Source organism: Coenobita brevimanus, chromosome 14 (assembly GCF_032717465.1).
Source record: "Coenobita brevimanus isolate Jiangsu-jjx chromosome 14, ASM3271746v2, whole genome shotgun sequence".
NCBI classification, from domain to species: domain Eukaryota; kingdom Metazoa; phylum Arthropoda; class Malacostraca; order Decapoda; family Coenobitidae; genus Coenobita; species Coenobita brevimanus.
In genome coordinates, this window is record NC_136967.1 from 27,255,079 (window position 1) to 27,282,431 (window position 27,353).

The 27,353-nt window shown below is 41.0% G+C and overlaps 1 protein-coding gene across 1 annotated transcript in view; it reads left to right on the forward strand.

Moving 5' to 3' along the window:
• LOC145389591 (carotenoid isomerooxygenase-like) overlaps positions 1 to 27,353 on the forward strand; it is a 72,096-nt gene that overhangs the window by 24,117 nt on the left and 20,626 nt on the right. Inside the window, exons 2-4 of the mRNA XM_080264846.1 lie at positions 17,356 to 17,453; positions 19,602 to 19,713; positions 20,434 to 20,574. Of these exons, the coding sequence (XP_080120972.1) occupies positions 17,356 to 17,453; positions 19,602 to 19,713; positions 20,434 to 20,574 (351 nt within the window). The remainder of the gene's footprint in view (positions 1 to 17,355; positions 17,454 to 19,601; positions 19,714 to 20,433; positions 20,575 to 27,353) is intronic.

Below are 27,353 nucleotides of genomic sequence, written 5' to 3' on the forward strand. Positions count from 1 at the left end.
CAAGTACTTAAACGTACTCACATTTTCCAATTCCTCACCATCCAACCTCGCAGTACATTCACTGACTTCACCTCTCTCAAAGACCATCACTTTACTCTTCCCTACATTCACCTTTAGATTCCGTTTTTCACACACTCTCCCAGACTCATCCACCAAGCCTTGCAGCTCTCCTTCATCTTCACTCAACAACACAGTATCATCTGCAAACTACAGTACAGGGAGTTTCCAAACACTACCCTCACTCATTTCCAAACACGACCCTCACTCACCAGGGCCACTCCAACATCCACTACCCTACCTTGTACCTCTTTTATTACTCCATCCTTGTACAGATTGAACAACCATGGAGACATGACACATGCCTGTTTCAACCCAACTTTCAAAGAGAAAAATTCACCCAGTTCACCATCCACACGCACTGCAGCCTTAGCACCATCATACATACTCTTCACAGCATTCAACAGCTTCCCATCTACTCCATATATTCTTAATACTTTCCACAATCCTTGTCTATCCACCCTGTCATATGCTTTCTCCAAATCCATGAAAGCCGCATACAACTTCTTTGCCTTCTCTAGAAACTTTTCCACTAAAGATCTAAGAATGAATATCTGATCTACACAACCTCTTCCCTTCCTAAAGCCTCCCTGTTCTTCCCCAACTAATTCCTCTGTTCTTTCTCTAACTGTCAGTAAGTATCCTACCATACACTTTTCCTATTATACTATAGTAGGACTCGCCTAAGTTTGAGGCTGTGGTGTGGCCCACACCTGTGTACAGTGTTGCCACGTTTTCTATACCGTTATCTCTCTCTCTCTCTCTCTCTCCTGGCGGGAGATGTGAGCCACCCTGAGTACTTTTGATTCTTTTATAAGTTGTTTATAATTGTGCTTTCATTTGTTAATTTGGTTTTGTTATATTTAGTGATATTTATCATTTTTTGTATACGGCGACAGATGACCCGTTATTGCAGTACCATGATTGATTTTCATTCATTCATTCTCTTTCCCCTTCCTCCATCTCTCTCTCAGCCTGACAATGCCTCCACCCCACCCCCCCGTCATGCCGACAATGCATTCAACCTTGCCCCTCTCCTGCCTGCCTCTCTCTCTCTCTCTCTCTCTCTCTCTCTCTTTTATTGCAAGAGACATTTTGGATATTTTCTTTTACATAATATTGTATATATTGTAAATTTGACATCATTTCCACACCACCCCTGAGATCAAGGCCACCGACTGGGTGTGGAAGTGTTGCCGCTCGCGAGTGAATAATGTTTTTTTTTTTTACTTCAGTATTGGCATATGCCTACTATTTTGTCCTACATACTAGCTAATGATTATAAATGTGATTAATCCTCGCCCTTAAAATTACGGTAAAAGCCAGTAAATGTGAGCATTTTTCCCTAGCAACACCTGTACTAGCTATGCTTGGGTCTACGGAGGGGTACGCACTTTACCTTAGGCCAGACTGAGTGTGTCAGTGTTGCCACTCACAAGAATTATATGAATTATTTCTTTTACTTTGGATATTGGCATATTTCTTCTTTTTTCAGGCTCATTCTCTTATATCCATAACTGTAATATTATTACCCACCCTAAAACTACGCAAAAAAACATTAAAAGTGACTACAATTTCTTTTAGCAACACTGTACAATATGTATGCCATGTTTCTGTGTTACTGTATAAATATTTTATGCATAATAAGATTACTGTTGATTCATCCATCAAAATACACAAGTGTAAGTTTTATTCATCTGAATTTATCGTATTTGTGTTGCCTTGTACATAAATAGCTTCCGTTTCACATCGGAAGTTGGGGAAACGGCACCATTGTACACAGGTGCGGGCCACACCACAGCCGCAAACTTAGGCGAGTCCTACTATAAGAAGACAGATGCCCCTATGATTACCACACACTTCTTTTTCACCTTTTCCTTTGTACAGGGGAATAATTATACCTGACTTCCAATCCTCCGGGACTCTACCTTCCTCCCTGGCCAATCTGCACATTTTCCACATCCATTCTACTACTATCTCTCCCCCATACTTCAGCATTTCACCACACACTCCATCAACTCCTGGGGCTTTCCCCAGTTTAACTTTCTTCATTGCTTCCACAACTTCTATCCTACTGATTTCTTCCTGTCTTCTCACCTCCCTCCTCCTCCCAGCCATTCCCCAGCCACTTATACTCGCATTACTTCCATCCTCTATGTTCAACAATTCCTTAACCCCTTAAACGCGGATTGTCGCGTTTGCGACGCTCGGCCAAAAGGACATGACGGCGGGTCGTCGCGTTTGCGATTCTAGTAACTTTTGAATAACCGCGGGCAAGCAGGCTCCAGCTGGTATTGTCTATCAGTACCACCACCCTCTAGCTACAACTAGCATACTTTACCTTTGTACTACTGACCTCAGTTGTTGCCAAATATCGCATTCGGCCAGCCTGGCTGTGATACATGGCAGCGCTCTGAGCGCTCAGAACTGTAAATCTGCGCTCTCCTCTCACAAGCAGTTTATGCTACTAGGAAACGCTTGTTTCCCCAGTTGTAACACTAGCTTTTTTTCTCACGGTTTGCCCCTGTTTAGCGTCAGTTTACCGCAGGCTTTCAAAGTGACATTATGGCGAGTTCTAGCTCTTCACAGTCAGTGCAAGCGGCCGACAGGAACGAGAATAAAGTGGCGGACGTAAGGCAGAATAAAAACCGCGCCGTGGTGATCTTTTGGGAAGTAATATGATTGAAAATAATGTAGTATACATGTTTTTAGCTGTGAAAATGGAAATGTTTGTTGAGTGACGGGAAGACCGCTGCCACTGTGCATGTCGGCCGTACGCTCTGTTGATTTTAGTCTTATTTTCAGTGCTTATTGTACAAATACAGATTCCTAACTACCTTTACATTGTAGTATAAAGTTTACTGTGACAGAATGAGGCTGTGGTAGAGGGGAAACTGGGTTGCTGGAGGTGTGAAAGTGAAGATTTGGTTACCCAACTTTGCAAGTCTCCACAAGTCCTTGGGTAGTCCACGAAGGCTCAACACCTGTCTCTGGAGAAAGCTGAATGTAAGTACTATCTGCTATACCAAGTATAATGTTCTAGGGTTAATCTCTGATTTTTGGCGAATATTATCCTACAGGTACCGGTACTCAGACCGCGATACAACCCCGCCACTCGGGGGGAAACGACTGTACACAGCCGCGTTTAAGGGGTTAAAGTGTCCTCTCCATCTGCCCACTTTTTCTCCCTTCTCCACTAGTAATCTACCATTTTTATCTTTCACTCCCCTGCTAGCTTCACTTCCACCCTGTTTTACTCTTTTCACCTCTTTCCAGAACTTTTTCTTACAGTCCCTCCACTTTACACTCAAGTTCCTTCCAAATTCCTCATCCGCTCTCTTCTTACTCTCTCTTACTAATCTTTTCACCTCTTTCTTTCTACATATAACTCTCTCTTCCGCCTCTCAACTTCTTCCACACCCCTATTTCTCATCCATTCATTGTATGCTTTCTTCTTTCGTGCCACAGCCTGTCTCACCTCTTTACAATAAAGTATATCAACAGGGTAAATATTTCCCCCAAGACTTTAAACACATATACAATTAATATTTCTCTATCGCCTTCCCTTTACCTTCATCGTTTATGATAGAGAATGCTGGGCTCTGCAAAATCTAGTGCTCATTTCATTCCCACACCTCACTACACTAAAGTGGTATTTGGACTCTTATGTCAATGCTACAACACATTTTCTCTAAATATGAATTATATGTGTACAGTAGTGAGAGACATGCTCCAATGTGGAAAAAAATGTCAGTGCTAGAACACTGGGCGTCATGGCGGTCAGGTACAAGGGTGGCAGAAGTGGCCCAGTCTCCCTACTGTTGGGGCTGGGTACCGCCTGGGGCTTCTGTGTTCAGGGACCAAGGTATCACGCGTAGGGGCATTCTCTCTCGTCTGGGGCTGCAGGTGGCAAAGGGCCCCGCGCTTTCGGGGCTTGGGATGGGAGTACAGCCCTTGGGGCTGGGGCTGAATAACTGCCTGAATCTCGCTCAGGCGCCTGACGGGGGACGAAGATCTCCGGCCTTTGGGGGTAGGTAGGTCCCACCCGGGGGTTCTGGGGATGGTCTGGAGGACCCAAGGGCTGCGGTCCCCTGTGTTCAGAGATGCCGTCAGGAGGGGGCTGCGGCGTCGGCCTATGTCGGGGTCCATCAGGTGGGTCCTCTCTGCATCCAACTGCAGGGAGAAGAGCCCAGTGGAAGTCACGGGGCCTCTCCAGTACTCCTTCAGGCTGGGAGCTCCCTCTGGGAGTGGGTCATAGGTTGATGAGCAGGAGTCAGCACCTGACAGAGGAGCTGCTAACGGCTGTCACCTGCCATAGGGCCCAGCTACTGGCCGTGGCCTTCTGGGGGCGCGACTGCAGGCCGTTGCTAAGGCCCATCTACAGGCCGTGGCCTAGGGAGAGGAGCGGCTACAGGCCGACTCAGGGGCACCTTCAGAGTGGCTACTGGCTATCTCCTGACGAAGGCGGGAGTGGCTACAGGCCGTCTCCTAATTCCCTTTGCAGCAGCTACAGGCCATCTCTTGCATGAGGGTTGAGCAGCTACAGGCTGTCTCTCGAGGGGCACCTTCAGAGCGGCTACAGGCCGTCTCCTGATTCCCTTGGGAGCAGCTACAAGCTGTCTCCTGCAGGAGGGTTGAGTGGCTACAGGCCGTCTCATTAGGGGCACCTTCAGAGCGGCTACAGGCCATCTCCTGACAAAGGCAGGAGTGGCTACAGGCCGTCTCCTGTTTACCTCCAAAGCGGCTGCAGGCTGTCTCCTGTATGAGGGTTGAGCAGCTACCAGCTGTCTCAGGGGTGCTGACTGGAGCTGGAGTAACAGCTCCACCCCGATGTTGGTTGGGATCGGCTCGCCCGGCAGGTAGTCTTTTTTTTTTTTTTAAATGCAAGGAAGAAGGAACCAAAGGCCATGAGTCCACAGTAACAGTTCCCTCCAAGAGAAAAACAAAATACAATAGAGAGCCAAATTCAAGATCCGATCATTTTGAGATGTCTGGACACAATGCTTTTGAAAGACTGGAGATCATAGGCAGCAGGAAATACAGACAGAGGGAGACAGTTCCAAAGTTGACCTGTTGCATAAATGAAAGACTGGGAGTAACGGTTAACTCTTGCATTAGGGAGTTGGACAGAAAAGGGATGAGAGTTTGCTGCCAGACGGGTGCTACGTGCCCGTCGTAGAGGTGGAGGAATGCAAGCAGACAGTTCAGAGGAGCAGTGACCATTAAAGTAGCGATAGAAAAGAGATAAAGATATAACAGTGCGGTGAAGAGACAGAGGTTGAAGGGAGTCAGTAAGAGGAGGAGAGTTAATGAGACGAAAAGCCTTTGACTCCACCCTATTGAGAAGAGCTGTATGTGGGAAGCCTCCCCACACATGAGAGTTGTACTCCACACAGGGATGGATAAAACCCCTGTATAGAGTCAACAATTGTGCAGGGGTAAAGAAAGAGCGGAGTCGGCTTAGCACACCCAATCTCTTGGAAGCAGATTTTACAAGAGATGTACCTGGTAATATGATCTTTCCAAGATAAGTCCCAAGTAAATGAAACCACAAGCATGTTCAAGGACGATGCAGGATTAAGCTGAATATTATTAAACATTAGTGGGTATACCTGTGGAAGATTTTGTCAAGTTGATATGTGTAAGAACTGACTCTTAGATGCATTAAAAACAACCATATTATTTTACCCCAATTCCTGCTATGGTGGCGGCGGGCGAGCTCCGGGTCATAGGGGCGCGCGGCCCGGGCGGACTTGTGTCGTTGTCGCCCTGAGTCCCGGCGCGCTGTCGATGCTCCTCGGTGGGCTCCTTCTGGGGGTGTTAGGTCGCCCTCTGTGGCATTATACTGCATTTTACTCTTTCCACCTTCTAATACATATGATGAACATGGCATTTTACTCCTGTATATAGCGTAAGATGAGAAGATGTACTCAGCCTTTTCATTACGCATAAATTTGCGTTCAACACCAGTTCAAAATTATCCCAGATCTTATTAGATTTTTCACCTGCTTGAGGCGTCTGGCAATAGATAGATAGATAGACCTGCTGGTCTTGTAAACCATTAACTTTTACATGTGAATTTTCAATGGAACTAACGGGTAGCTAAAAGGCTGGCTTTAAATGGTGATATTATGTCTCGGTGACGGTATCCATTATGTGCCTTACAGTATACTGTAGATGTTCCTTTTCGCATAGGCCTAGATGCTTTGGCATCTGTTGGGTGTCTTCCTAAACTTGATCTTTCTTTTGCCTCTTCGTTGCCGTATATACTTTGTATCCTCAGTCTCTTTCGATAACTCATAATTCCCCTTCAGTCGCGTTATCCATCCCTTCACTCACCCTCACTCACCAAAATACGGTCAGCTGATATACCTTCCCCTCGTCCTCTTTATCCATTTTGCTCTCTCTCTCTCTCTCTCTCTTTTCGGTATTATCATAGCAGTCCCTCCCCTGTGTGGCATCACACATCCCTTGTTGGGCCAAAATGACACTTCGATCTAATACAACTGAAATACGTTGTGATGTTCATTTGCCGTTCCGGTTGTGATGAGAGAAGAGTCGTCTTGAACGAAATTCGTGAAAAGTTAATGGGATTCGCTGAAATTAGCAGGGGAAAGAGAAAGCAGCGGTGGAGAAAGTCCAACAAGATATGAGTCAAGGGGGAAAAAAATAATCCGTTTCTGACAAGTACAGTGGCAGGATGTGGAAGCGGCTGACAGACCGTAGCTACCCCTTCTCTCCATCTGTATTCGTTTTTTTTTTTTTTTTTTTTTCTAAACCACCCAGCTCTCCCCTGTATCCCATTTCCTTCCTCTTTTCCTCGTTGCAACCACTCCTTTTCCCCAGATTTCCCTCGTTCCTCATCGCCTTTCTCACCTCCGTTCTCCCACTATACCTGCCCTCCATGGCTGATGTTAAGTAGTGCTGGGAGATGCGAGTCACACCTTAATGTAATTACCTAACCGATTAAGAAGGTAATACAGACCATGCTGTGGATTTTGTCACTGCATAAAATAATCACTATGACCACCAGAAATGAACAAGGAGTATTGTCAATCTGAGCAGATTGTTTTGTAATTTGTGTTGTCATTGGAGAGTTCGGCATACCCTAGTGGAGATCACGCTAATCGAATTGGTTTGTGTGTAGGCCTTCCTGCCAAAACTGCTGTTGTGAATATTGGTGTACGGACTTCCTCTATCCTTCCCCTCACCTACTATCCCCCCCCCCCCTCCTTTCTAGTCGTGGCAGGTTCGGAGTCTTGGGGGTTGGGGCAGTGAGTAAGGTGGATGTTGGAATCGCAATTCAACCAAGAATCGTACTGTTATAGGGTCATTATTGAATGCAGTTTATTCATAAGATTATACTTGTACCCCCAGGGTTGTTACTTGTAGCTGTTAGTGTGGAGTGAAAAGTTAGAAGTGATGTGAAAATATAAGCCAATTCACTACCTGGCCACCCAGTCTCAAGAATGAGCCTGGGGCGGTGGCTTGGGGGATTCAGAGAAGTGGTTATACAGGATACCGGTACTTTTTTTTTTTTTTTTTTTTTTTCCCTTTTCATTAGTGCAGGGTTCGGTCCTGATCTGAAGTGGCTGCTGTTACGGGAGACAGTCGCAGGGTATAGCTAGAGTGTAGGGTTCATTGTCGCCGCGTTTTGTTGTATAGGCTGTGTGATTCAGGGGACACAGAGGAAGATCAATCATCCTGGGGACCAGCTAAACTGCTTCCTTTTGGATATGCTTACTTTTTTTTTTTTTTTAATGTCATATAGTTCTAGGCTGAATTTTTTTTATTAGCATGAGCTGTTTACTATCTTTTTATTTAGTAATGACCACTTAATATACAAAAAGGGAGGGGGGGGGGATAAAAGAATAACATACAAAAACTAGAAGGGCACTTAATGGAGCGCATCTCTCCGACAAGGGCAAGGTTATTTCCAAACCACACTTCATAATAGGTTTTCTCATCTCACATTTCAATTTCCAAACCACACTTCATAATCGGTTAGGTTTTCTCGTGTCACGTTTTATTAACAAGGGAAGCGCAGTTTCTAAACCACTCTTCATAATGGGTTTGGGTTTCTCATCACTGATTAGGGTTTTGCACGTTTTCTGGATCCAGAATCTGTAATATGATCTGGATCAGTCCCTAAAGTTAATAGATTGTTCCCTGGGACATTGGCTATCTGCCCACCAAATTTGGTCCAGATTTCTCCTTTAGTTTTTGAGTAATCCTGCTAACAGACAAACAAGCAAACAAACGGGTGAAATGTAGCCTGCACTGTACACTGACCATTACTTTGAAAACTACCCCACACGGGTTTAATTGAGGTACCTATTACTTTCTATTAAGACCCATTTTGTAATGCCACGAGAGTCAAGGAATCTCAAGTACAATCAAGGGCAACAGGAGTAAAGGAACTTAGCTCATGAGCAGGCGTGAATCAGTTGAAATTCCCGCAGAAAATCTTTGTTGGGATATTCTTCGTACTTTTTTTTTTAAATTTAATTTCTCAGTGACTGGGCTTTAGACGCCCCTTTTCATATCTCTGTCGCATCTGTGAAATGCATTCCTTTTCAGCGTTCAGTGATTGCAGAGCATAACGGCGCCTGTAGCCAGTACATAGCATAACATACTAAGCAGTAGTGATGCAGTTGCACTGTAGCTGAATAAAAAAAGATGTCTCAGAATTGTTGGAATCTGCGAATATGGTTGGGTCTCCACCCTTCCCTCTTCCCTCCCTCATAGAAGGGTATAGTGTGTGTGTGTGTGTGTGTGTGTGTGTGTGTGTGTGTTCTTACCTAATTGTATCTTTACAGGAATGAGTCAAGCTCGTACTGTCCCGTGTCTTAAACAATATTTATCGTACATATCCTTAAATTTGTGAATTGTTTTGGCACACACTATTTCATTCAGTAGTTCATTCCATTGATCAATTGCTCTGTTTGGGAAACTGAATTTCCTTACGTCTTTATCACCTCTCCTTATGCAGTTTTTTGCAGTGTCCTTTTGCTGATGCTTCTCTATATGTTAAGTAATCATTTATGTCTATTTTCTCCTTCCCTGATATGCACTTATATAGCATTATCATGTCACCTCTTTTCCTTCTCTCCTGTAGTGTTGGTAGATTCAGTTTATTTAGTCTTTCTTCGTAGCTTAGGTCCCTTAAGCTTGGTATCCATCTTGTAGCGGCCCTTTGAACTTTTTCTATCTTGTCTATGTGTTTTTTGAGATGAGGACTCCAGACTACTGATGCATATTCCAGGGTTGGTCTAATGAATGATGTTATTATCCTTCTTAGCATGTCTTCATTTATGTATGTGAATGCTATTCTCATATTTGCAAGCAGTGTATACATGTTCCGTACCTTCTCGCTGATGTGGTCAGCCGGAGATAGTTTGTTATTGATAATCACACCTAGGTCCTTCTCTCTTTCTGATGTGTGTAGGGTTTTATTTCCTAACTTATAATCCCAATCAGGTCTTTTTCCACTTTTACCAAACTTGATTACATGACACTTGTCCACATTGAATTCCATTTGCCATGTATTACTCCATTCATGAAGTTTATTTAATTCTTCTTGTAGCTCTTTACAAGAGTCTGTTAGTAATTCTCCTTTGTATTTTTGCATCATCTGCAAACATATTCAGATAGCTCTCATTTCCAGTGTTACTGTTTATATCATTTATGTACACTAAAAACATGATTGGTGCCAGCACTGAACCCTGTGGTGCTCCACTAGTCACTTCTTTCCATGATGAGTAGTTTCCTCTTAGTACTGTTCTCATTTCTCTTTTTATGAGAAAATCTTGCATCCAGCAAAACAGTTTGCCTCGAATTCCTCCTTGATGGTACAGTTTCCATAAAAGTCTTTGGTGTGGTACTGTGTCAAAAGCTTTCTTGAAATCTACATAGATACTGTCCACCCATCCTTCTCTTTCCTGTATTGTGTTTGTTACTCTGTCATAGTAGCTCAACAGATTAGTAGCACATGATTTTCCTTTTTTGAAACCAAACTGTCTTTCTGTTATCATGCTGTGTTCTTCTGGATGATTTACCCAAGCTTTTCTTATAAGCTTTTCTAATACCTTGCTTACAACACTGGTCAGTGATACTGGTCGGTAGTTGAGTGGATTTTATCTATTTCCTTTCTTGAATAAGGGGACAATATTTCCTTTCTTCCAAATATCAGGTAGTTTACCTTGACTCAAGGATTTCTTGAAAATTAAAAATAATGGTTTACTTAACTCCTTTGCACATTCTTGTAGTACCCAACATGAAATTTCATCAGGACCACTTGCTTTCCTCTGTCTAATTTACTTAACTCCTCCTGTATTACTTTTTCTGCTATTTGTATATCTGGTAGTATGTGTGGACATGCATGTTCCACATAGTCCCTTTCAAAATTTCTTTCTTTTGTAAAAACTAATTGGAAATTCTTATTTAATGCTTCACAAATATCTTTCTCTTGCGTATAAGTGATTCCCTCGTCCGTAATGGATTGTATTATATCTTTTACTTTGGTTTTGCTTCTGATGTAGCTGTAAAACAGCTTTGGTTGATGACTACTTTTATTTATTATATCCTCCTCAAACTGTTTTTGGGCTTCCCTCCTTATTCTTGTATAATCGTTTCTTGCCTGTTTGTAATTATTATATGCCCTTTCACTATTGTGTCTTCTGTATCTATTCCACAACAAATCTCTTCTTTCTTTTGATTTTTTACATTCTATATTGAACCATTTCTGTATTTTCTTATCTGCTTCTTTGTGCTGTGGGATGTACTTCTGGACTCCTATTTCATAAAATTCACAGAATTTTTTATATACAGCATTTAAATCTTGTCCTCTAAGCTCATTTTCCCAATCAACTTCTAAGAAATACATCTTTAGGTCTTGATAATTTCCCTTTTTATAGTTTAGGCTTTTTTTTTAACTTTCATTGCAGTTAACTATGTCATATGCTATCCTGAAGTTGTAATTTCGTACTGCATGATCGCTTTTGCCGAGTGGAGGGTGATATATTAAACTGTCAATATCATTTTCTTGCCTAGTAAATATTAGATTTAGCACTGAAGGTACATCGAGTCCTCTTCTTCTGGTGGTTTCCCTCACATGTTGCGTTAGGAAAAACTCGTGCACGAGATCCAGGACTTTTGGTCCCAACAGCTTTCTTGGCTAATTATATCTAGAGTATTCCAATTTATATTTGTATTAAAATCTCCAGTTAGTATAATTCTTTCCGATTTCTCTTCCATTTTATGTAGTAATGATCTTAAACTCTGAATTGTACTCTCTGCCAGGTCCTCATATTCGTCTCTTTCCCATGTGTTTGATCTGGGTGGCATGTACAAATTGGCTACAATTACTTTCCCTTCGGATGTGTTGATCTCGACTGCAATCAGCTCTACATGTGATGGTATATCTAGTTTTATTTCATTGACTTTTAGATTTTTCTTAGTTATTATAATTCCTCCTCCTTTTTTTAAATTTCTGTCTTATTGTATTCCTCTAAGTTTAATATGTCATTCAATATCCTTGGTGTTAATTTTGTTTCAGTTAGGCATATTATTTGTGGTTCATTTTTGCTGACATAATCATTCATGTCTAGTAATTTAGATACTATTCCATCCACATTTGAGTACATCAACTTTATCATATTGTTTATATACTTGTCATGACATGGTTTTACTACCTTCCTCCTTTTTATTCCATCCTGTTTATGTACCACTTTTGTACCTGCAATCCTATTACTTTGTAAAAAAAAATTGTTCTTCTCCTCTTCTGATCTTCCCTCATTTTTTGTTTTTGCTTCCTCCCTCTTCTCTTTCAGTAATTCCAGTTCCTCTTGTGTTAGGCATCTTTTTATCCATACATTTTTGAGCTCCTCTTTTTCCATAAGATTCTTTGCATTTTTTAGTATCTCCTCCACAGTGTTTACACTCAGGAAAGTCATCTTTAGAGGTCTTGTCTTGCTTTTCTCGTATTTCCCTAACCTTTTATGTTCTTCTATGTCTTTACTACAGATTTCCTCTGATACTTCTTTCAGTAAGCTCATTACATTTGCCATCTCCTTTTTGTCTCTTGTGATCTTGTTTTTTACTTCTTCCTCTTCTATACCAGTGATTACTCTAGATTTGTTTATATCTACTGAATCTCTGACTAACTTTGGATTGTTTTGGATTATTCTTTTCACTTCCTTTTTAATGCTTTTTTCCTCCACCCTTGTTTCTAAGTCTTTCTTTACTTTTACCATTTCAGCATATGTGGTTTCCACATCATTTTTGTAGCTTTGCACAGCTTCATTCACCTGTGTTATCATCTCCTCAATATCACTGCTTTGGTCTATCAGACTGCTTACTTGCCTAATTGTGTCTGTATCATTTTTGAACTCTTCCATAACACTCGTGATTGACTACTGTACTTGCCATTTCACTCATTTTCTTCGTAAGTGTACTCAATTCCACTGTTAGTTCACTGATGGTTGTGTCTTTCTTGTTGGCCTCCCTTCCTAGTTTTTCTATTTCTTCCTTTTGCAAGTGCATGTGCTTCTTTATTTCATCAATTTCATTTTTGAAAGCCATTTCTAGTTTGTGTAAACGTTCAACCAGTCTATTGTGCGTCTCCACTTCAACCAGTTCTTGGTAGAATTTTTTTTTTTTTTTTTTTTTTTTTTTTTTTTTAAATAACAGAACGGAGGAAGGAAAACCAATGGGTGAAAAAAAATAATCCATACACCAGATTACTGGTGTCCTCTGTTCATAAAATATCTGTAACAGTTAGACTTGAACAGTTGTGGGTTGAAATTTGGAGGAAAACAACTCTGGGGAAGCGAGTTCCAGAGAGATGCAGTTCGGGGAATGAAAGAATTCTGATGGGCAGAAGTTCTGTAATATGGTTGAGTGACATTCCAGTCATGAGCACTACCAGATGCCCGTGTAGCACGAGGGAAGGCATGGAGAGGTGGCACCATGGACGCAACTTCGTCTGAGCATTTGCCAAAAAAATATCTGTAAAATAATGCAAGGGAGGCAACATTCCTTCTTACTTGCAGGGGAGGTAGTTTATATGTAATGGCAGGGTTGTTAATGATTCTAACAGCTTTATTCTGAATTTTGTCTAGTTGTCTTAATGCAACCTTTCCACAACCATTCCACAAGGGTGAGCAATATTCAAGCTGAGAGCGCACATGACTCTTATAAATTATAGCCAACTGCTCATCGGCGAAGAAGTTACGGACTCTGTATAATAATCCAAGTTTCTTTGAGGCGGTTTTAGCAAGTGATCTAACATGAGAGGTCCAGCTGAGGGCACTGTTAAGTGAGACACCAAGAATTTCAATACTTTTGGAGGTGGGAATATTAGTAGCACTGAAGGCAATGTACGAATCTGGCAATATCTGTCTATTAGTAAACTGTATATATTTAGTTTTACTAGCATTAAAAGAGACAAGGTTGTTTTGTCCCCATTCACTGATTGTAGATAGATCTTGATTTATGGAGATGGCTGTACTGAGTTGAGAGGTAGAGATATTATACTTTGTAAATGGATGTCCGAGTGTGAATGAACTATGTAGTGTTGAGTCATCTGCATATGAGTGAATGGGATTGTGAGTGACAGATAAGAGATCAATAATATGAACCAGAAATAGGGTTGGCGCCAGAACTGATCTCTGCAGCACGCCGGCGTTAATTGAGTGGAAATTCGAATATACATCATCTACTTTTACTCTTATTTTCCTGTCACTAAGATAAGAAGAAATCAAAGGAACAAAAGACGTTAGTCCATAGCAAGGGAGTTTGGACAGCAGGGAACGGTGCCATACTCTGTCAAAAGCTTTAGAGATATCAAGAGCTACTGCATGAGTTTCTCCAAAAAGATCAATTGATTGATGAATGGTATGAGTTAAGAGATTGAGTATGTCAATGGTGGATCTTTCGTGGCAAAAACCGTATTGTCTATCACTAATTAAGTTGTTGGATTCAAGATGTTTAACAATATGCTTATTAATTAAAGTTTCAAATACCTTACCAAGAGAAGATGTGACAGCTATTGGTCTGTAATTGGAGGGGTCAGACGAACTCCCTTTCTTCGGAACTGGGTGGATATTGGCTTCTTTCCATGAATTTGGGAATAAAGAAGTACGTATGCATAGTTTGAATAATTTAGCTAGGACAGAGGCAAGTTCAGGGGAACACTTTTTCAAAACAATTGGCGGAATTCCATCTGGGCCTGGAGCTTTGTTGGTAGGTAAATTGTCTAGGATGGATTTTACGTATCTTGTCTGTATTTTAAGTGGGGCAATTTCGGGAGAGTCAAGTTCCAGTACTGAGACATTCTGGCTGGTATCATCTATGGTAGAATTTCTGGCAAAGGTACTAGCAAAGATATCTGCTTTCCCACGTGGGTCATTTGTAATATTGCCATCTGAAGATTTTAGTGGGGGAATGGAAGATGACTTGTTAAAGTTATTATTGAAAGAATTAAGAGTTGACCAGAATATTCTATTGTCATTTGGGTTGTTAAGTAGTTTTGATGCTTGCTTTTGAAGAAAGTTTGATTTAGATAGATTTAATACAGCTTTTGCATGATTTCTAGCAATTTTAAATTGGGAGAGTGATTCAGATGTTTTTGATTTTAAGTAAGAGTTATATGCTAATGACTTTTGGGCTGTTGCTTTCTACCTTTATCCCTTTTCTTTTCCAAAATTGCTTTACTAAAGTATGTGTCCATTTTGCAATACTAAAAGCACAGAGTACATGTACTTACCTACCCCGTGCAGCTGTAGTCTAAACAAACCTCAGCTGACTGAGCGCATTCTTTCGCCTCTTGGTTCTCTTTTTTTTTTTTTAACAAGTTTTGTTTAAACTTCTTATTTTTTTTTTTTCTTTTAATAATGAAAAATCATTTAGTCTAACCTCGTACAGAGCTTGACTCATATAAAGATACTAATTTAGGTAATGCCACTGGCCGTGTTGGTTCGGAGCGCCGAGGTCGCACGTCTGCTATCTGTGACTCCCACTGTGTGTGTGTGTGTGTGTGTGTGTGTGTTATTACATAAGGAATATTGCAGGACGACAAGCAAGAAGGTAAGATAATGTATTAATCCAAGGACAGAGAGTTTGTGCAGAAGAGATGGCGGGATTCTTTAGGAGATGGGTGTCGTAGGTGAAGGGAGAAGTACACTCAACCCTCGGCTTTCACTCCCAGTTGGTCCCGCTATGGCTGCGCTATAGCTGAAACCGTGATAGCCGAATTGAAGAACTTATGGTAATAATTCTAATTGGTGCCATGACCTCAATATTTACCCCTAAGATACCTTTTTTGTACCACATATTAATATATAATAGTCTAAAAATGAGCATGTTTTATGATGTGATCACTATCTATCTATCTATCTATCTATCTATTGCCAGACGCCTCAATCCCGTTTGGGGTGGCCACAAACAAATCGCCTCCAAGTCGCCCTGTCCCCCGCCATTTCACTGCCCTGCTCACAACTCACACCCCCCTCTCTCATATACCTCTCCACCCCATCCCTCCATCTCATCCTCGGTCTCCCCCTCCCTCTTCCCCCCTCCACTTCACTCACATACACTCTCTTCATCAGTCTTTCACCCTCCATCCTCTCCACATGGCCAAACCACCTCAGTGTGTTCCTCATAATGCTTCCTATCACATCCACATCCACACCACAACGCTCCTTTATATCCTCATTCGTCAGCCTGTCTCTCCATGTGACTCCACAGGCTCCTCTTAAATAACTCATTTCCACTGCTCTCACTCTTGACTTGTGTCCTTCCAACACGTCCAAGCTTCACTTCCATACGTTAGAGTTGGTATCACAATACTGTCATGTAGTAACTTTTTCACTTCCGTGCTCACTTCCCTGTTTCTTATCACTGGTTTCAACGAACCAGCAACCTTTCTTCCCTGCTGTACCCTTTCAAGCACTTCACCCTCCAAACCTCCATCCTTACTCATCACACTACCCAAGTACTTAAACGTACTCACATTTTCCAATTCCTCACCATCCAACCTCGCTGTACATTCACTGACTTCACCTCTCTCAAAGACCATCACATTACTCTTCCCTACATTCACCTTTAGATTCTGTTTCTTACACACTCTCCCAAACTCATCCACCAAGCCTTGCAGCTCCCCTTCGTCTTCACTCAACAATACAGTATTCTTATAAATACCCCTCACAGTTGACTCATTGATGTTATGTTTCTTCCCCACACTTCGCTTGGTCTCACCATTCTCTATAAGTTTCACATTTCCAGTTTATCTGCATAACATAGGTTCTTCCTCTTCTTTATTTCCCTGCCAGGTGCCGCAGCATTATGTTGGGTGATGGTAGGGGGACGGGGAGGGGGTACGTTGGCCATGGTCATATCATAAAAAAGGTTATTGTTCTCGCCATCACTGTTCACGGTCTGAGGGCGCGCACTTGAATGGTTTGGTGGGCAGCAGACTCGGTCAGGTGGCCAATCAGTGCTCGGCTGGCGCTGAAGTCACACGACCAATCACAGAGTGAATCTTTTGTTGGCTGGGTGGAGCACTGGAGCCTGGCCTTTTTGAAATTTTCAAACATTTTGCAGTGCGTGATAGCAGGCATTTAGTGCGTGATAAAGGTATTTGGGTAGTTTTTTATATAGGCGTGATAGCCGAGGGTTGAGTGTAATTTGTTCTTGGCACAAGCAGTAGGTGCTGTAATTCACAAGGCAATAATTTAATAGAAGGCAATTACATGTATCCATGTTGAGAGCGCAGAAAATCCAGTTTGGGTGAGTGGCTGGCAAGGCAGCCTTCTGCGCTGCTAATTATAAAGTGTTGCTCTTAGAGTGATCGGTAACTCATACAATCTGTAGGCTATGCGTGTTAAAATTTGGTAAAATTAGGGGCAGGGAGAAAGTTAATTGCTGGATAAAGTGAATAAGCTTTTTTTTTTTTTTTCTTGTTACTATTTCTGGCATTGTACAATATCTATTTTTTGATGACCACAAATACCCGTACGTGTAGGCTAAACCACGAGTTCTTGAGGCCAGTTAATAATTTCCGGGGGCTGTTAGGAAATAGGCCTGTGGGAAGGATCATGGTGAAATTGGTTGGAGATATTCTCTTCCCTGTACATGAAGTGATTTGGATTTTTTTTTTTAATGACGTTGTTGGACAAGCATATGTTGTTAAACGCTTTTTTACAATGAGCCGTAATTTAGGACCGGGAGACTGAGTTTCATGACTAACATATTCAGATGTCCCGTTGCAAGTTATCAAAATCAACCTGTCCATTTCAGGTCTGTAGCTGTGGACAACTGCGGCAAATATGACTACTCCGTGCTTTGCCGCCACTGTGATAAGGAAACCCCAGACCCAGTCCCATGTCAGCTCTCTGGTAAGGTCTGCCTCACGGTGAAATGGTGTCGTATCCTGTAATTAGTCTCTACCTGCTACAGTACAGAGGTAGAGACTTGTTTTCGTTGGTATTATTATTATTCCCGCCTCAAGAGTCCGGCAACGATTCCAGGAAAACCGGAAACTGAGCAGGGAGTCTGAACGGTCCAGGGTATATGTCTTGGCGTGGGCCATTGCTGATAGAAAAAAAAAAAAAATAATAAATCTCCCCAATGAGGTCGTCATTGTAAGCAACAGTAGAAGGATACTAGTGACTGTCCGAAGGACAGTAGATGAATCTTGGCAGACCGATTCCTAAGAGTTTAATTTCCTTTTATTATTAGTTTCCACCAACTACCAAGGATAAGATTGTTTCTTATCCCTGCCAACTACGTAGGTGGACTTGTTTACGTTGGAATTATTTTTGGTAAATTTTCGGAAATACACCCAACTAACTGGCACTGACATTAATACAGTATGCTTATTGCTGAATTAAAGCAGCTCTAAGCATTTTCTCTTATAAGCATTCGTCACAAATGCCCTTCGTACATTAAAAAAAAAAGGGGGGGGGGGGATGGGGGGCCGAAATCTCCAGCTCCTATCTCCGTCTTTCATTGCATCTAACTTAACCTAAACCTAACCGAACCTAATTTAATCTAACAACTTAACCTAATTTAATCTAGTCTGGACCTAGATTCAATGGGCTAACAGAAGAGCTACGAACTGAACAACTCCCACTTCCCCTGCTTATCAACTTGGTGCTGAAAAGTGAATTTGCGATGGGTGTACTTTACAGTAGAAGAAAAAATTATTAAAATTGCATAAACCAAATGACTACCATCTGAATTTCACTCTACGTTAGTTGGGTGTATTTCCAAAATAATACCTTATTTTTCTTATTTCGGCCTCAGAATCTCACGATTTCAGGAGAACCGAAGACTCAAGGAATCTGAGGGCATAGATGAATGAGGGGCCCAGGTTATGTGTCCTTGCATGGACCATTTCTGATAGAAAAAAAAAAATCCACATCTCCCCATTGGGGTCAAAGCCACTATGAAACAGTACCGGTACGTGGAGACTAGTGACCGTCCATAGGACAGTTACAGAGTTCTTGTATTTTTCAATTACCAGTCCCCCTCCACCATCCACCCAGAAATCATCCCAGTCCTAATCATGCTTCTGTTTGAACTTTGAAGATACCCTTGCTTTTAGGTCATTCTGAACAGTATCATAGGTGCAACACTCAAATCTAATAACTGAGAGAAAGACGACAGAAAATATCGAGCTGTATTTTCATCAACAACGTATTAATGCTAAAAATTTTGGACAGTATTCCAATATGTTATGTAGTATTTTGACAAGAAGTAAATCAAACCAGTGTGGTGAACCAAGTTTGTTTATGACATGCAAGTGGGTGGGTTAGGCAAGGTTAGGTGTTGAACTAGATTAGTCAGTTTGCAGTATTATTGCATAAGTGCCACAGGTCTATTGTCTTTTTTTTTTAATCACGTACTTTGGTTCGGATGTTTCTAGTGCAGATTGCAAGAATTATAGCTAGATTGAATGTGTACTGGGTAACGTAGCAGTGTTAAACCCCAACATCCTGTGGTAGTTCTGCCTTGTTCTTGCCATTTTCAGACGATTTTATTCATCTTAGGAGCATCACAGTATTGAAGGGTTAATGAAGACTGCCATTGCGGCTGCCCCCCATTAGAAAAGTCTCCATTAAGATTATTAAAATCGTCCGGAGATAGCAAGAAGAAATATATACATGTCACCGGATTCAAGGGTTTAAAAAAGTGCAGTTTATTCTGGGTGCTGTTGTTGTTGATTATATTCTCCCCCCTCCCCCCCCCTTTTTTTTCCCTTCACTGCCTGTTTTAATCCTAGAGTGAGTGGTTACACTATGCTGTACTCCTAACGTGAAAGTACTCTAACTTAATGCTTTAATAGTCATAATTATCCATATACAGGAAGCATCATACATTACTGGGTAGCCACTATGCATATTTCTTAAACACGGATTTATACCGTAGTTGTTCTCATTTCACTCTGACCCCTGTTCAAAAACCTGAAACACACAGAGGGGTGTATCAATAATATTGTTCTTAATCACCTATTACGTACTAACCTGTCCCTGACCCCATAGGAACCATACCAGAATGGCTGAAGGGGAAACTTATCTACAATGGGCCTGGGCTGACCAAGGTGGGGCAGCAAGAGTATCGCCATGCCTTTGATGCATCAGCCCTCCTACAGAAGTAAGAACCCATGGATTTGGGTGGAAGGCTTTAATTCTTCTCATGGGTACATGATATTGTTGCTTACAGACTTATATCAGTTATTGCTTGAAGTTCCTTATTATAATAGAAAATATGCTGGCTGGATACTGTGTGATGCAGTACTATTTTATGAATGCTGTTCACAAACAGCCATGTAGACTGACTACCATATTCATTGATATTAAATCCCAAGCATAAAACTTTTCAGGCAGTCAAATACAGTAATGAAGTTCTTTCATCCCCCCCGCATCATGTTTCATTGCTGGATTCATAGGTGTGTAGATATGAGCAAACCAGTAATATCTTTCATGTCTGGGTGATGGTCCCAGCATCCATGAATCCAGCAGTGAGAAAGAGATGGAGAAGGCAATTGGTCTTTTGCATTTGATTGCACATTAGCTCCTGTGCTTCCCATGAGAGTAGCACCCCAGGGCATTACTTTTTTTATGACATTTAATATGTTACTTGCCCACACTTAGTTAGGATTTGAGTTTCAAGTATGACGGCATTCTGAGGTGCAACATATACTGTGACACACCAGCCAAAAATCAAGTTCCCCATTATTATTTCCTCTGGTACAGAAAATCTAGAGAACAGGCCTGTAATTTAATAATCATCCTTAAATAGTAGTGTATGGTAGTTGTTTACTCTAGACTCTGCATAAACCACCCCACACTCATTGGTAACTTTTCCCTATAGATTTGAGATCAAGGATGGCAATGTCACGTACAGCAACCGCTTCGTACGGTCCAAGGTGTATGAGCAGAATCAAGCAGCTGGCAAAATTACAAGAGCAGAGTTTGGCACTCCCGCACCTGCCAACAAGGGCATGTTCTCCAGGTGAGGTTCTATTGTTTAGCATTGCTGGGTTGTTTCGTATTGAGCTCTCGTTATCTTGGAAGTTCCCATTGTGTGTGTGTGTGTGTGTGTGTGTGTGTGTGTGTGTGTGTATTTACCTAGTTGTGATATACAGGAACTGAGCTACGCTCGTGGGGTCCTATCTCATTTTCTCATTAAGTCAGATTTTGTTTTGAACTCATTTAAGTTTTTAGACTGGACGATCTCTTTGTCCAGGCTGTTCCACACGTCTATGCATCTATATGGAAAGCTATATTTCTTGATATCCTTCAAACAACTTGGCTTTTTCAGTTTCATTCCATGTCCTCATGTTACTTTCCCTTCCCATACAAACAGATCATTTTTAGCAATTTTATCTAGTCCCATCATGGCCCTGAACACTGCAGTCATGTCGCTTCTCTCTCTTCTTTCTTATAGGGAAGGCAGGTCCAGCTTTTCCAGCCTCTCTCCATAAGACAGATCTGCCAGGCTGGGGACCATCTTGGTTGCTGTTCTTTGTATTCTCTTGACCTTATTTATATCTTTCTTCTTGTGTGGGGACCACGCTACTGCCACATATTCCAAACTGGGGCGGATCATGGCCACTATCAATTTTTTCATCATTTCCTCATCCGTGTACAGTAATGGAATGCCACTCGTATTTTAATCAAGAGATTGTGTGTGTTTGTGTGTGTGTGTGTGTGTGTGTTTGTGTGTGTGTGTTTGTGTGTGTGTGTGTGTGTGTGTGTGTGTGTGTGTGTGTGTGTGTGTGTGTATGTTCTTACCTAATTTTAGCTTTACAGGAATGAGTAAAGCTTGTACTGTCTTGTGTTTTGACCAATTTCATCATACATATCCTTAAATTTATGAATAGTCTTGGCACACACTTTTTCTTTCGGTAGTGCATTCCACGGATCAATAGCACTGTTTGGCAAACTGAATTTCCTTAAGTCTTTATCATCTCTCTTTTTATGTAGGTTTTTGCTGAGCCCTCTTGCTGTTGCTTCCCCATAGGTTATATACTTACTTATGTCTTATTTTCTTTTTTCCTATGATACATTTATATAGCATAATCATGTCTCCTCTTTTCCTTCTCTCTTGTAATGTTGGTAGATTTAATTTTTCTACTCATCATGACTTAGATCCCTTAAGCATGGTGCCCATCTTGCAGCAGCCCTTTGCACCTTTTCGGTCTATCAATGTGTTTTTTGAGATGTGGATTCCAGACTACTGTTCCATACTCCTGAGTTGGTCAAATGAACAATGTGATTATCTTTCTTTGCATGTCCTCATTTATATATGAGAATGCTACCCTTATATTAGCAGGCAGTGCATACATGTTCTGTACTTCTCATTGATGTGGTCAGCCAGAGATAGTTTGTTGTTGATAATTGCTCTTAGGACCTTCTCTTTTTCTGATATGTGTAGGGTTGAACTGCCTAGCTTAGTCCCAGTCTAATTGTTTTTCACTTTTACAAAATTTGATTAGACTGCATGGCATTTGTCCATAGTGAATTCCATTTGCCATCTGTTGCCTCATTCATGAAGCTTATTTAATTATTCTTGTAGTTCTCTTCTGTCTTTCTTTCCTGCATTCTTTCCTCTTCCTTCTGCCTATGGGTGACTCTACAGTGAGTGACAAGCCAAATGGTTTCCTGTATGCCAGGAAATTATTTACTACTCTGGATGGTAACCATATAACCAAACTATGGCACCTGGTGGTTTAGTGGGTAATTAAGGCTCTTAAGGCTCTCTAGTCGGATTGAGCCTGTATAGGTTTATATCCACAGGGTGGTTAGGGTTTATTGCTCACATAATGCCACTCGGGGATGAGTGAGGCTGGTCACTCTCATCTTAAATGTCACAACCAACTTGCCTAACCTTGGGCTCCTACGCTCCTCATGGGACAACATAGGACTGGATGATGGATGTAGTTCTCTGCGAGAGTCTGTTTGTAATTCTCCTTTGTATTTTTATATCGTCAGTAAACATATTTAGATAGTTTCCATTACATGTTGCTGTCAGTGTTATTTATACATAATAAAAACAGAGTTGGTGCCAGCAGTGAGACCTGTGAAACTCCACTAGTCACTTCTCTCCATGATGAGTAATTTCCCCTTAGACCTGTTCTCATTTCCCTTCTTCTGAGAAAATCTTGCATCCAACAATACAGATTACCTTGGATTCCTCCTTGATGGTACAGTTTCCATAAACGCCTTTGGTGTGGTACTCTGCCAAATGCCTTCTTGAAATCCAAATAGATATTGTCTACCATCATTCTCATTTCTGTAGTGTTTCTGCAACTCTGTCATAGTAGCTTCATAGATTAGTAGCACATGACTTTCCCCTTCTAAAACCGAACTGTCTTCCTGTTATCATATTGTGTTTTTCCAGATGATTTACCCAAATTTTTCTTACTTACAATACTGGTCAGTGATAGTGGTTGGTAGAGGATTTTGTCTGTTTCTTTATTTGAATAGTGGAACAATGCGTGCTTTCTTCCAAATATCAGGTACTGTAGTTTACCTTGACTTAAGGATTCCTTGAATGTTAAATACTCGTATATTAGTCTGGTTAACTCTTCTGCACGTTCATGTACTACCCATCCTGAAATCTCATCAGGACCTTTGCTGTTCCTTTGTCTAATTTGCTTAACTCTTCCTGGACCTCTTGTTCCGATATGCCTATATTTGTTAATATGTGTGGGCATGCTTGTTCCTTTTCATCACTCTCATATCTACTTTCATCTGTAAAAACTGATTGGAATTCTTTGTACAGTACTTCACAGATATCTTCTTCATTGAAATAGATTTTCCCCTCGTCCATGACAGACTGTATTTTATCTCTGACTTTAGTTTTGCTTCGTATGTAGCTGTAAAACAGCTTCGGTTGATCAGCACATTTATTTATAATGCCTTCCTCAAGGCTCTGACTGCCTTTGAGCTTCTCTCCTTATCCTTGTATAATCATTTCATGTCTGCTTATAGGTGTTATATGCCCTTTCACTATTATGTCGTCTGTATCAATTCCACAGCAATCTCTTTTTCCCTTTTGTTTTTTTTACGTTGAATATTAAATGATTTCTTTATCCTTATTTCTGTTTTTTGTGCTGAGGGATGTAATTTTGGACTCCCTATTTTGTAAAATTCATAGCATTTTCTATATATAACATTAATGTCTTGTCCTCTAAGCTCCTTCTCCCAATCTGTCTCTATACAAGTACATCTTTAGGTCATGATAGTTGCCTTTTTTGTAGTTTAGGCTCTTTTTGTAGCTTATATTATCGCCAACCACTGGTATATCATATGCTGTTCTGAAATTACAATTTAATACTGCATGGTCACTTTTGCCAAAAGGAGGGTGATACATTATGTTGTCAGTTTCATTTTCTTCTAATAGTGATAGTTCTTCTGGTCCCCTTTTTTTGGTGTTTTCCTTTACATGTTGTGTTAGGAAAAACTCCTGCATAATATCCAGGAGCTTTTGATCCAAACAGCTTTCATAGCTTCTTACATCAAGAGTATTCAGACATTTATATGTGTTGAAATCTCCAGTTAGTATAATTCTTTCAGATTTTTTTTTCCATTCTCTGCAGTAGGGCTGCCAAACTCTGTATTGTACTTTCAGCCAAGTCTTCATATTCATCTCTGTCCCAAGTGTTTGTCTTGGATGGCATGTATAAGTTTGCCACCATTATTTTCCCTTCAGATGTATTGATCTCTGCTGCAATTAATTCTATTTGTGAGGGCACATCTAGTTCTGTCTCTTTGACTCGGGGATTTTTCTTTTTTAATATCATAACTCCTCCTCCTTTTTTTCAAATTTCTAACTTCGTATATTGTATTAATAAAAACTTAGGGTGTTATTGGATAGTTGGGGTTAATTTTGTGTCAGTTAGGCAGATAATATGAGGATCCTTTTCTTTGGTATGGTCTTTTATCTCTAATAATATAGATACCATTCCATCTACATTTGAGTATATCATCTTAGTCATGTTGTTTACATATTTGACACAGGTTGAGTTTACCACCTTCCTTTTTTTTTTTTTTAAGGCCCTGCTGTATTTGGAGGTGCTCGCCATCCACTCACTCGTTGTAGTGCTGCTCTCGGGTGTCTGCCCTTTCCTCTCCTCCATCCTCTTTCCTTCCATCCTCATCTGTCTTTCCTTCATTCTATCCTCTTCCTTCTGCTTACGGGTGACTTTACAGTCCCTCCTCTGTCTTTCCTTCATTCTTTCCTCTTCCTTCTGCCAATGGGTGACTTTACACTGAGTGACAAGCCAAATGGTTTCCTGTACACCAGGAAACAATTTACAACACTGGGTGGTAACCATATAACCAGTTTTGGCACCTGCTGGTTTAGTGGGTAATTATGGCACTCCAATGGAATTGAACCAGTGAAGGTTTATATCCGAGGGGTGGTTGGGGTTTATTGCTCACATAATGCCACTCAGGGATGAGTGAGGCTGGTCACTCTCATCTTAAATGTCAGGACCAACTTGCCTAGCCCCGGGCTCGTATGCTCCTTATGGGGCAATGTAGAATTGGATGATGGATGGATCGATGTTTATGTGCCATTTTCTTACTTGTAACCCTATTACTTTGTAAAAAAAAAAAAAATTGACTTCTCTCTTCCTCTGATCTTTCCATATTTTTTGCTTTTGCTTCTTCCCTCTTCCTTTAGTAATCCCCATTCCTCCTGAGTTAGGCATCTTTTTATCCATACCGTTTTTTGAATTCCTCTTATTGCTTGAGTTTGTTGACAATTTTTAAAAATATTTCTTCTGTAGTGTTCACACTTTGGAAGGTTACTTTCAGGGGCCTTGAGTTGGTTCATATTTCCCTAGCCTTTTGTATTCGTTTATATCTTTCTCACAGATGTCGTTTGATACTTCTTTAACCCGTCACGTCCCGAGGTTTTCCGCACCTCCGACATCCCCCAATCCCGAGGTATTTTCGAAAAATTTTTTTTTGGTTAAAACCTCCGCTTTTGGTGAGAAACATCGAAAATTCATAGAGAAATCGCTCACCTGAGGTTTAAAATACTCGATCCAGGTAGGAGTACCTCCTTACCTGACTGGGTTTTCTAACAGGCTGGCACCAAAGAAAACGAGTTCTATGGGAGGGTAACTATTTCACAAAACTCATAAACGGTATTTATTTATTTACTTGGTACGAATTTATATGTAGTATGAGAGTACTGTATATTGGTTTTCAAGCAGTAATATAGGCATTATAAGCATTGTTTCACTCACTAACTAATCACCATACCTGACCTTCTTTTGCCACATTACCTGACCATTATTTCTGACTGTTTCTTCTTCTAATGCTATGTAAATTTTGTCCTCCACATTGTCATCGATTGGGGAATCACTCTGGCCTTGAATATCTTTACTGGCCAGGTCACTGGTAACAGGTGAATTGCCGAGACCGTGGCATGAGGGGGAGAGGGGGGAGGTTATGCGGTGTAAGGCATTGTCCCTGCTTGGCATCTTGTAGAGGAATAGAGGAAGGTGTCCTGTGTATACGTACGAAAAATCACGCGCGAAAATTGAAAATTGTGCAAATTAGGGACCTTGCAATTGCACGACGTATCAGTGCGTCGCCAGGACTGGCAAATGCAAAATGTTGCAACGTACCCATACATCGACGGGACGGGGTGGGTTAAATACGTTCATTTTACTGTATTTATCATTTCCTTTTGGTCTCTAGAAATTCTGTTCGTATCTTCTTCATCTTTACCAGTGATTACTATAGATTTGTTGATCTCAGCTCATTCCTAAAGCTTCTCTGGGCTGTTTTATATGATTTCTTTCACTTTCTTTTTTTATACATTTTTCTTTGACCTTGTTTTTTAACTCTTGTTTCACTTTTAAGACCTCAGCATATGTATTTTATGCTTCATGTGTGCAATTTCTCATCATTCCATTTGCTTGAGCCATTTTCTCTTCAATATCACTGCTTTGTTCTGTCAGACTGCTTGAATGCTTAATTTTATCTGTATCACTCTTCCAACAATCTCTCATAATTGACCACTGTACTCACCATTTCACTTGTTCTCTTTCGCAGTGAGTCTACCTCAACTGATAACTCATCTGTTGTAGTTCTTTTCTGTTTATTTCCTTTACTAATTCTTCAGTTTTCCCTTTCTTCAGGTGTAGTTCCTTTCTGATTACCTCTGTTTGCATTTGAAAAGTTTTCTCCAGTTTACTCACTTTCTCCACTAATTTATTATATGTGTCCATTTATATGTTATGTTTATATTATATGTTTCCATATGTGTGTGTGTGTGTATATATACATACACACACACACACACACACACACACACACACATATATATATATTGTGGTAGGTGGGGGCGCTCACCATCCACTCACTCGATGTAGTGCTGCTCTCGGGTGTCTGCCCTTTTCTCTCCATCCTACTTTCCTTCCATTCTCTTCTGTCTTTCTCTCCTTCATTCTTTCCTTCTCTTTTTGCCTACGGGTGACTTTACACTCCCTCTTGTCTTTCTTTCCTTCATTCTTTCCACATTCTTCAGCCCAACCACCCCTTGGATATGAACCTTCACTGGCTCAATCCGATTGCTTTCGTTTTTAACGTTTTTGTTCTTAAAGGCTCCAACATGCTTGCATGTGTCAGCCTTGGTCACCTAATGGCGGCTCTCCACGCTGCACGATCCATTGCAGCCTCTCTGTTCAGTCCCTTAACCCTGAAGTCACACTTAATGACCTCGTCCCATGTCTTGCTCGGTCTGCCCCTCATAACCCCACCCCCAGT